The 12,273-nt window shown below is 35.4% G+C and overlaps 1 protein-coding gene across 2 annotated transcripts in view; it reads left to right on the forward strand.

Moving 5' to 3' along the window:
* Positions 1–12,273, forward strand: part of ADAM23 (ADAM metallopeptidase domain 23) — a gene marked incomplete at both ends in the record, with an annotated part of 161,763 nt that overhangs the window by 98,464 nt on the left and 51,026 nt on the right. For both annotated transcript variants that reach the window (XM_082840810.1, XM_082840809.1), the window contains 5 exons: positions 892–974; positions 2,009–2,072; positions 6,158–6,230; positions 7,036–7,112; positions 8,799–8,864. In XM_082840810.1, the coding sequence (XP_082696936.1) occupies positions 892–974; positions 2,009–2,072; positions 6,158–6,230; positions 7,036–7,112; positions 8,799–8,864 (363 nt within the window). The remainder of the gene's footprint in view (positions 1–891; positions 975–2,008; positions 2,073–6,157; positions 6,231–7,035; positions 7,113–8,798; positions 8,865–12,273) is intronic.

Consider the following 12,273-nt stretch of genomic DNA (forward strand, 5'->3'; position numbering starts at 1 on the left):
GGGGAGCGAGAGGGGATTTCAAGATTCTATATTAGGAAGGTAATTTCTAAAGTGAAATAAATCAGGACATAACAGTATAAATATTCCATTCAGAAATACATTGGTGGGCTTCCCTGGTGGCGCAGTGGTTGAGAGTCTGCCTGCCGATGCAGGGGACACGGGTTCGTGCCCCGGTCCGGGAGGATCCCACACGCCTCAGAGCGGCTGGGCCCGTGAGCCATGGCCGCTGAGCCTGTGCATCCGGAGCCTGTGTTCGCAACGGGAGAGGCCACAACAGTGAGAGGCCCGCGTACCACAAAAAAAAAAAAAAAAAAAAAAGAAATACATTGGTAAACAACAGAAGAAACAGCTAAAAGTGTTAAAAATGTGTCGGTGGTGAGAGAAAGCGACAGGAAACTGCTGTGTTTTTTAAAACAGTCCTCGCAGTTACTATTTGCCTTTGAAAACTAAGTTCGTATATTATTTCTAAAAAAAATAACTGATTTTAACAGTTAAGAAAGCAAATCCCCAAGCTTTGTGTAGTTTTCCATAAAAAAATGATTCTAAACAGCACCTTTGGGGGCCTCTCCTCAGTGATGTAGAAGACTTCATTCCCTAACAATATCTGGTAAGTGTCTACTCCCTCACATGCTTAGCAAAGGTATATAAGTTGTTCCAGTTGCATTGGTGTCCTATTCCTCTGTTAAAGGCTTTTCTCCTTCGTTACATTGAATATACACCTGCTTCTTATAGAAAAGTTGAAAAATTGCCTAGTGCTCTTTGAGATTTCCTATCAAACAGGAGTTTCTAGGATCATCCTTGCCTTTCTTTTTGCTTTACAGAATCATCCCAAAGAGTGAATCGTGATGGAGAAAGCATAATTTGTCAATGAAATCTTCTTCTGCATTGCAGGGTGGAGAGCACTGTTATTACCATGGAAACATCAGAGGTATCAAGGACTCCAGGGTGGCTCTGTCGACCTGCAATGGACTTCAGTATGTGGGACTGTCATTGGGAGAATGAACTTGGTTTCACCCATTCACCCTTTCCATCTTGTCTTTCATAGTTATTTTAGTGACTCTTCTGTACCAGTCCTGGGTTAGAGAGTGGATGTGGAGTCATGAACAAGGAGGGCAAAGTCCCTGCTCTCTTAACACATAGAGTTTGCCGGTGATTTAGAGATTAAACAAATGATTGTACAGATTATTATTTAATTGCCATTTTGGTGGGTACTGTGAAGGGGAAGGACAGGGACTTTTGGGATGACTGACCCTAGTCCAGAAAGGTTTCCCAGAGGTATCCCCCAGAGGAACTATCACTCAGCATAACCTAAGGATAAGCGGGAGATGGCCAGGCAAGGGTGGGGTTCGAAAGAGAGGAGCCCATGCTTCGGCTTTCAGGAAGGCTCTTAAAAAACATTTGTAGGTGCCTTTTAGACTTGAACACAGTAACACTTGATGTAAAGGTCTTTTGTGGCCATGTGATGAAAGGGATCTTGAAAATCCTATCTCCACACTTTATAAAAAATCCTGTCTCTTAAATGCGATTTTCAACACAGAGTCTTAATGGAAATTCACAACTTGCAAGCGTAAAGATACTTCTGTTTGCCTCTTCAGAATCAGGTGGTTTTAGCTTTTTCTTATACATGAAGAACCTGTCTGTTTTCTCACAGATGATATTGGATTTGCATAACAAATTTGTGCTAGTTGTACATGGTTCTGTAATCATAACTTGAGATACTGGAACAGCATGAATAGTTCTATCCCAGTTTACTCTTCTTATCTGTCCATTTAATTTCAAAACTAATTATGCCAGGTATAATGTGTATGCTCTTGGCGTACACTTTTTACAGTCTGTAGCCTATACGCTGTCTAGTGCAGTGGTGGGACCACAGTGTGATTCCATGCAGGTATGTGAATTTGATTTGGGACAGTATAAAGGTATTTATTCAGATACACTCTTTATCTTTAAAGACATACTATGTTTGCTATATTTGTTAACTCTCTCCTCCTGTGGTTTCTTTTCACAGTGGTATGTTTGAAGATAATACCTCTGTGTATATGATAGAACCACTGGAGCTGGTTCATGATGAGGTGAGTCTGACTGTGACATCAGTTTCCTTATGGTTTCCTTTTCCTTACTTTTCCAGCATCTTTGTTTTTGAGCAATAAAGAGACAATCTGGTAGATTTCAAAGTGCATTTATCTATAGCACCTTATTTCACACTTGGACTGATACCATGAGTTTTGAAGCTTAAGTTACACATCCCAGGTCACATACCAGTAAGGCATGGTAAGAGGCATCAAACCTAGGTTTTCTAAAGCTAAGACCAGTTCTTTCCAGTCTACTGAAAGCAGAGAGGATGCTTTATTTTGTACTGACCACCTTGTTTTCCTTTAAGCTAGCTTTTATTCTCACGGTCTTTAGATAATTGTATGACTGTAAGCAAGTACATAACTTTTGTGAGTCTAAGAATCTTCAGTGGGGAAATCTGTGGGGTGAACTATGATTATATTATACAATATTTAGTTTTCTTTTGAAATAGGGGAGAAAATAATGTTAGGAGTCATGTATAGGCCAGCGACCTAGATAAGAAATCAAGAAGGCATTATGCTGAGTGAAATAAATCAGCCAGGGAAAAACAAATACTGTATAATTTCGCTCACATGTAGAATCTAAAAAAACTGAACTCATGTAAACAGAGAATAGATTACTGGTTACCAGAGGCCAGTGGGGGAAATGAGTGAAGGTGGTCAAAAGGTACAAACTTCCAGTTATAAGATAAATTCTGGGGATGTAATGTACAACATGTAACTATCGTTAACAATACAGTATTGTATATTTGAAAGCTGCTAAGAGAATAGATTTTAAAAGTTCTCATCACAAGTAAAAAATGTGTAACTATGGGAGGTGATGGATGTTAGCTAAACTTATTGCAGTGATTATTGTGTAATATATACATATATCAAATCATTATGTTGTACACGTGAAACGTATCCAATGCTATATTTCAATAAGATCTCAATAAAACTGGAAAAAAGTAAATCATGTACTCTAACCATGTTGCTCACTAATAGAAGGCAACCAAATTTAATATTTAATACATATATTAAAAAATATTGTAATGAAGGCTTTCTACATACTGGGTAGTGTTTTAGGTGCTGGGGATACAGTGGTGAACAAAATAGACCCAGAGCCTGGGCCTAGTAGGGCTTGTTATCTACAGGGGCAGAGACAGGAATAAATAGGTGAATAAGTAATTGCAGATGGTATGTTATATAGTGCATGCTAAGGAGAAAAAATGAAGCCAGGAAAGTGGAGAGGAGAGTTAAAATTTATATTTTAACACACAGTAAGGTGGTGAGTTTTGAATGAAGACCCTCAGGAAATTAGGGGTCTGGAAAAGCATTGCAGGAGAAGAGCAAATGCAAAGGCCCTGAGGCAGGAGTATTCCCAGTGTGTTCTAGGAACTGTGAGGAACCCAACTAGGTTGGAGAGGAGCAGACAGGGCAGAATGGTAGGAGGTGAAGGCACTAAGATGTAACAGTAGGGGAGTCATATCAGTGAAAAGAACTGCTAATGGGAAAAGAATATTTTGAAAGTGATAGAATCAGGATATTGCAATCATTGATGGGGAGCAGAAAATGTTTTTTTTTTTTTTTTTTTGTGGTACGCGGGCCTCTCACCGTTGTGGCCCGGAGCACAGGCTCCAGACGCGCAGGCTCAGTGGCCATGGCTCATGGGCCCAGCCGCTCCGCGGCATGTGGGATCTTCCCGGACCGGGGCACGAACCCGTGTCCCCTGCATCGGCAGGCGGACTCTCAACCACTGCGCCACCAGGGAAGCCCTTGTTTTTTTTTTTAATCTTTAGAGATTTCAAATGTAGACAAAATAATTTTGAGACAGGAAATAGTCATTCAGGCTATTGACAAGAACAGTTGACAAACGTTTATTTTCTTTATGTTGCTGTGCATGTGTGAATATGGGGTAATTTCAAATTTGAGGCAGGAAAGTCATTAAGTTTTAAATGTTTTATGTTTGAATAAACCAGTATTATTTTTCAACTAGTAATTATAAAAATTACCAGATAATGAAGGCCATCCCACCTAGATAAAGACATTTTGATTAAGTAAAATATTTTTCCCCTACTCCAATCGTAGGTAGATAACCTGTACACAGCAAAATTATTTGACTCATGAAGCAAAAAATTGACTTTGATTTCTGGCATTGATGAATGGCCCTGTGACTCTAAAACAAAACAAAACAAAGCAAAACAAAAACAAAGAACAAAACAAAAAACCCAAAATAACAACTCCCTAAGCCTTGAGTTTTTAAATAGGTAAAATGAGATACTTTTTCATTACATCCCTAGTAGGGCAATTTTACACATTTGATGAATTAATAAATATATGTGACTATGTCTATTAAACTCTTGAAGAGATTTATAAGCTGTTACTCTCATAATGTTTAAAGCATTGCTCTTGCATTGTTAAACACATAATCATATTCTTTAGGAGCTGATTGTTATACGCTTCATGACTTTTCTTTTTTGCCTTCCTTTTTTACTGCCTGCCTTTCATTCATGATGTAATGATTACATAATCATGTAATGATTTATCCTCATTTTCATCACGGGTAGAGGGAAAGGAGCACTGCTTGAAACTTTAAATTAGTCAGTTTTTAAAATTATGTTGCTAGTTGTGAGTTTCATCACTCTATGTATCTTTCTTTTCACCTGATACCAGAATTAAGAGTTTAGTCTACTTGAATTTAGATTTTTTAAAAAAATACAGTCCATTAAAAAACAAAACTTTTATTTATTTATTTAGACCGTGTTGGGTCTTCGTTGCCGCACGTGGGTTTTCTCTAGTTGCGGCGAGCGGGGGCTACTCTTCGTTTTGGTGCGCGGGCTTCTCATTGTGTTGGCTTCTCTTGTTGCGGAGCACGGGCTCCAGGTGCATGGGCTTCAGTAGTTGTGGCGCACGGGGTTAGTTGCTCTACGGCATGTGGAATCTTCCCGGTCCAGGGCTCGAACCTGTGTCTCCTGCATTGGCAGACGGATTCTTAACCACTGTGTCACCAGGGAAGTCTGAATTTAGATGTTTGATGTTTAGTTTATTATTATTATTAATTTTAGTATGCTTAATAATAAGTCCAGTAATATGGATCAAGTATTTATAGTAAGAATTCATGTTATTTCTCAAGTGATAAAGAGGAAAACTTTTCATTATTGTAAGTCTTTTATGTAATCTATTAAGAACACTTTTAAAAATAACTTTTCCGATTATAAAACACTGTAAGGAATTTGGAAAAGCAAATTAAGCAAATACTTAACCAAATAGTAATTATCCATTATCCCATCCCCCAGAGATAACTTCTCCTCACCTTTCAGTGTACATTCTTCCAGTTTTTCAATGTTATGTTCCCATACTTTCAAAAATAAATTAGATCATTATTTTGTAATATAATTTTAACTCAACAATGTATCTCTCTGAGCCTCAATATTTTAATTTGTAAAATGGGGATAAAATATGCACTGTATGGAGTTCTCGTGAGGATTAAATTGGCTGGCACATACTATGCACTCAGTAATGGAAGCTAATAGTAGTGATGGAAATAAGACTTTTCTAAAAGTATAGTATCTAGGGCAAAGGATATGAATATTGTCAAGATTGTTGATAGAATTGCTAAATTTCTCTCTGAACTATGCTACCAATTTACTCCTACCAGCAGCGTGAAAGTGTTTTGCCTTGCAACTATAATTGACTAGAGTTATCATAACTTTTAAACCTTTGCCAACTTGATGTCAGTAATTGGTATATCTTTTTATTTGCATTTTGAAGGAGCGTTCAAGTAGTATTTACCTTTTAAAAAATACATTCATTGCCCATTTGTATTTTTTTCTTGTGAATTTCCTATTCATGGCTTTGAAGAAAGCCAAAGTTTAAGAGTAGCTAATGAAACTATGCTTTTATCTAAACTGGGGCAACTGGATGATGCTCTATTTTATTTAAAATTCAAGTTTCAATAAACCATCTACTTTTCATTTTTGATAACTAACACATCAGCATGTAAGTGTTTCCATTTTAGGAAAGATATTATAGAAAGTGCTAACACTGTTCCGTAGAGGTGTGATCACATCTTGCTTTTTAATTGACTACAATTGTTTTTGTTTCAGAAAAGCACAGGTCGACCACACATAATTGAGAAAACCTTGGCAGGACAATATTCTAAGCAAATGAAGAATCTCAGTAAGTTTTAATTAAAGAAGCCACTCTATTTTATGTACTAGGAGCCTTGACTTGGAGCTCAGTGGCACATGCAGGCTTGTTGGGAAATGGAGTAGGTTTGAGATCTGGAGTGAGCAGTGTGGGTGGGCAGTGGAGTGAACTGTGGCTTTAATGTAATGAAGCATGGAGAGTCATTTCTGATGGAAAGACTGAAATATGAAGCCCAGAAGTAAAGCTGTGTTAGGAACTGGAGAGTGTGGCCAGATTTAACAGAGTGATTTACAGGGAGGTCCATCCTTAGATTTTCCTGGAAGTTTGCTGCTCTTTGACCAGCTTGGAGTGTCTTATGCTCTTGTCCTGTGGCATCTCAAGCATGCTGATTTGGCAAAAGCTTCTTCTGGATTATTGGAGTATGTGAGGTTACTTCTGTATATTAATACCCAAAATCTTTAGTAATTTATGCAAAAGCTTATGCCAGACATTATTTTTAATTCTAAAATGAATTAAGCATAGTAGAATTCTTCTAAATTTTCAGATATCCAGGGTCAGGTGGTTGTAGATGAAATACGCATACTCCAAGGAGTCTTGAATAGCTCGTAAAGTTTTTCATGAGGTTCAGAAGAAAATTATACCTTTGAATTATATTAATATTTGTGACTAAAAATGTGAAATATTTAATGATTGGTGTGCTTTTTTCACCTTAGTTTATTTTGATTTTGAGATGACAAATGCTATCAGTGCTACTTTTCCTTCATATATTTTTAAAACATTCTCCCATTGAAATGCAGTCAAACATAAATTTTGGTATTTTTTTTCTTTTCAACAGGTATGGAAAGCAGTGACCGGTGGCCCTTCCTATCTGAATTACAGTGGTTGAAAAGGAGAAGGAAGAGAGCAGTGAATGTGAGTGTGGCGTTGAGTCGTAGGCCGGGCTCTTTCACTCAAATTGTGTGCCTGTCATCACACTGTGGCTAAGTGTACCTAAAACGGTTTAGATTTGGGCAATTTCCTCTTACAAACAAAACCCAAAACAAAAATACCCTATGACTTGAGTCTTATGGGCATGGTGCTTTTTATTCAGCTTTCCCTGTAAGTGATACAAACTGATTTTGATGTTCTATGAACCCTGAAGGCATCTGAAGAATGTATTGTTTTCAAAGCATTTTTCTTATGAAAATTGCAGTGCATTTTTTCTGTTGAAAGTAGAGCAGGCTTTTTATTTGTTTATTTTTTTCTGGTATGACTTATCATATAAAATAAACTACTAACAAAAAAGTAGGGGAAGAGTTAGGTTTTGAAATGTTGACTAATCATGCTTATTTGTATTTCTTTTCAAATTAAAAACAGTTATACCACACTTTGAAGCTGGATGTGTTTTTCTGAACAGAATAAATCTCTTTGACCATTAGTATCATGATAGTTACTAAATAAGAATCATGTAATTATATAATCAACAACTGTCATAGAGCTCCCATGTATTGATAAATGTATAGGGGCTTTGTAACTGAAATTATCTTCCTAGTCTATTTCATAATAGATTAGAAAGCTGTAATGATGGGGACTGTTTAGTAATTACATGGTGAATGCTATGTAACCGAAAATTAATTCCATGGCATATAGATTACATGGTAATTTGCTAGATAACTTAATGAGTAATTATTCTGAAAATTGCACACTTTAGATAATGTTTTGCTGAATGTACTTTTGTGAAAAAATTAGACCACCAGCCATCAAAAACTTGGTTGTAGGTCAAATCATCCTCTTTTATGAGCCTGTCTTTGTATTATGGTGATTATGGAAACAACTTTTTTTAACTTAGAGATCTCTTTTTGCTTACTCTTGAAGATGCAGTTGGTAATAAGTTTTATATAGGCTATTGATGTTTCACTACAGCCCGCCCCTATCAAATACAACTGATCAATGCTCATGTACTCTTCCAACTATGAAAAAGAAATAAAAGTCCAAATGACAGCTAAAATCCTTAGCCCTTGCTCTTAAAGGATTATCTAGTAGTAATCAAAATTTAGAAGAATTCAGAATATTGTAACTGTCAACATTTGTTCCTTTGAGAAGTTGTGTGGTTAAGAATTAGTACATATTATAGAACTTCACTCCACTGAATTAAGATTTCTATATGATTACATTGGTACCTGTTCCAGATGTACTGTGCTATTCTAATTAAAGTTTTGTGCAGTTTTTCTTTGAAGTTTTGAGTAGATGTGAATATTTTTATCGTATCCTAATGCCAAAGAAATTGAGATTTATTTATTTTAACAGAATTACACTGAAAATTTTTCTCTAGAATATTTTTACATATAAAAATCGAATAAAAACAACATGAGCTCTCTCTATCTGGATGAATACTTTAATGATAATTAAATACAGTTCTTTTCTGAATACTTGTATGTTTACCCACACTTTACAGTCACTATTTTTTTCATTTCCCTGACCAAGTTTCTTTGAGGATGTTCATAAAGTGAGCAGCAAAGAGTTCTTCTGAAATTCAAAGTCAGTCTACCACTTAACAGTCAGCATCAGAGATATTTTCTATCAACCACCATTCTGACCACATATTTTTATTTTCCACAGCCATCTCGTGGTGTGTTTGAAGAAATGAAATATTTGGAACTTATGATTGTTAATGATCACAAAACGGTAAGAATATAGAATCAATGAATTTTAGATCTGACAGCTTACTTAAGAAAGAATAATAATCTTTTGTTAACTTTGGTCAAAATAAAATGTGATTCAGTGCTTAAAAGACATATGAAAACAATTATTGTCCTCCATTGGCCCTTCTTGAAGATAAAGTAGGAACTTTCTTAACCATACTCTGCTTAACCATTTCCCTTATAAAATATCTTGGTTGATACCATATGACCCAGCAATCCCACTATTGAGCATATACCCAGAGAAACCATAATTCAAAAAAACACTGCACCCCAATGTTCATAGCAGCACTATTTACAATAGCCAGGACATGGAAGCAACCTAAATGTCCATTGATAGAGGAATGGATAAAGAAGATGTGGTACATATATACAATGGAATATTAATCAGCCATAAAAAGGAATGAAATTGGGTCATTTGTAGAGATGTGGATGGACCTAGAGAGTCTCATAAAGAGTGAAGTAAGTCAGAAAGAGAAAAGCAAATATCGTATAATAACGCATATATGTGGAATCTAGAAAAATGGTATAGATGATCTTAGTTGCAAAGCAGAAATAGAGACACAGACTTAGAAAACAAATGTATGGATACCAAGGGGGAAAGGGGTGGGGTGGGAGGAATTGGGAGACTGGGATTGACACATATACATTATTGATACCATGTATAAAATGGACAACTGATGGGAACATGCTGTATAGCACAGGGAACTCACCTAGAGCACTGTGGTAACCTAAATTGGAGGGAAGTCCTAAAGGGAGGGGATATCTGTATGTGTATGGCTGATACATTTTGTTGTGCAGTGGAGGCGAACACAACATTCTAAAGCAATCATACTCCAATAAAAATTAATTTAAAAATAATAGAGTTAAAAAAAAATATCTTGGTTGAAGCCTAGAGCATTCTGAAGGGTCTTGGTCAGTACGCTATTTGCTAATATAGTTGTATCCACAGAGGCAGATGGCCGACTGAATCCATTGTAATGTACTGCACCAGATTATATAAGGCTCTTGAGCGTCAGTGGATTTTGGCATCTTTGGGGCTCCTGAAACCAATCCCCCTCGGATACTGAGAGACAGCTGTATACTCAGTACTTGTGCTGTGCTGGTAAATGTTTAATACCTGGCTCTCTGAAAAAAACCCCTTGATGTATAATGTTTGTTTATATCCATGGTGTAAATACTCCCACCATGGCTGATTTCAAGCTACCAAAGTGAGGTCGTTAAATGAGGACCTGGGAAAAGATGCATCCAGTTGAATCCTGAACTGGTGGGAGCTGGCTCCAGCAACCCACTGCCCCACTTTCCAAACTGTTTAGGCCACTTGTAATTTTTGTTGTAATTACATAATTTAATTTTTTAAATTGTATAAACTAAGACAAAGAATAATTTGCTTTATGAAGACTAAGTTACATTTCTGGAGAGACTTTATAAAGGTGAGACTCTTAAGACATACCCAAGAGTCAGGTATAGGTGAAAAACTTGTGAAAGATTGCAGCAAAAATTCTGATTGCTTTGCAAATATCTTGAAGTTCTTGTTTTTCTTTAAGGAAATCAAAATTAGATTAGTAGACTATAGAATAAGTTTGTGTTTCATACAAAAATGAAAAAGTGAAATTCTAATCAGTAGAAAAGACCTTGAAACCATACATTTTTTAAAATGATGATTTAATTTATATTTAAACTTTTGTCTCTACTTTAGCAGGTGTTTTCTCTTAATTACCAAGCACTGGCTCAATTATGCTGAACATGAAGTTATGCAATAGCATACCTCTTAGTATGGTATGCAGATTTATTTTCTGTACCAGTAGCTTTTAAGTACATTGCTTGAGATATGTCAGTAAGAACCAGAATTATTGGAATTACATACAATTAAAAAAAAAAGAATTACATACAATTTAGGACAGATCTTCCCTGATAGGAAGGAAAACCAAATGGGTAGGTAGCTGTTTTAGATAATGAAGGCTAAACTATGAGTTTCTGATGGACATTAATTTCCTCGAAACCCCAAGATAACTTTTTCATCTGAATTATTTTTGGTGATTGGGACATTGAGATTTTGTCCAGCTACTTCTCAATCCTTAACATTGTGGCATGTTGTGAAATTATGGCTTTAGAAGGTTAAACTTTTTCCAACATCCAATATATACTTTTAAAGTAGTGAAAATAATTAAGATATATACAGTGCCTTTAAATTCACAAAGTGCATTCACATACAGCTGGTAATTGTTAGAAGAATTCTCCAACCCATGACTTGTAATTCCAAATCTCTTGTTCTACCAAATCTCTATTAGGAAAATACATGAAGCCATTAATCAGAGAGCAGATTTCAGTAACTATACAAATAGGAAATGATAATTTTTTAAACATTATATATATTTTGAATTTATTTGTAAATCTTTTAAAATGGGAAGCATTTAAATAATCTTGTCTTTATCTTATGAATAGTAAAATAATGCCCTCCTTTAAAATATTGTTTTTGTAAATAGAAAATTTCTAATATTATACCATATAGTCTGTGATAAAGTTACGTTATTTAGGCTGCCAGATCTTTTAATGGTAAATTTTGGTAATTTGTTTTATTATTATTATTAAAATGAGTGAGAACTAGGAATGTATACATTTATCTTTGAAACCAGAAAAAAACCCTGTAATTTGTACTGATAAATCTGGAGGGAATACATGTTAGGAAATGAAAAAAAAATGAAAGCCTTTATTAGTGAATGATAATAATGCCTAAAGTAGAAGGAAATTACCTAAGAAGACTTCTATTGTTTTTTTTAATTGAAGTGTAGTTGATTTACAGTATTTCAGGTGTACAGCAAATTGATACAGTTACACAGATTCTTTTACATTATAGGTTATTACAAGGTATTAAATATAGTTCCCTGTGCTATACAGTAAGTCCTTGTTAGATTTCTACTATTTTAATACATATTGCATCGATGCAATAGAACTAAATAGATTCCTTTTCCTTTAAGACCAGGTTATACTCTAGTCCATAATAGTCCCAAATAAGTGTGTCATTTTATAAGAATTTTTTTTCTTTTGAGAGTTGAGAAAAGTTCATTTTTAAAGGTGTGCTTTATATGAGATGAAGATTGTTTCTGAATTTGAATGCTTCAAAGAAGGGATGGATCAGAGTACTTAAATTCATGTGTTGAAAGTAAAACTAAACTAGAATAATTGACATCTATTCTTTAATAACTGGAGATTTGCTATTGGATTTTAAAATGTCATCCCACTGACAGTACTCATTTTATGATCTTTGTGCTAGATGAGGCAGCACACTTATTTTGATAACTATCACCCTCAGGTTGAAAGTCAAGCTCTAATTTTAATTTTTTTCAAAAAGCAAATACCTTAAGGATTGTGTTTATTCAGATAGGAAAAGCAAA

The sequence above is a fragment of the Leucopleurus acutus genome (genome assembly GCF_964270905.1).
Source record: "Leucopleurus acutus genome assembly, chromosome: 6".
NCBI lineage: Eukaryota > Metazoa > Chordata > Mammalia > Artiodactyla > Delphinidae > Leucopleurus > Leucopleurus acutus.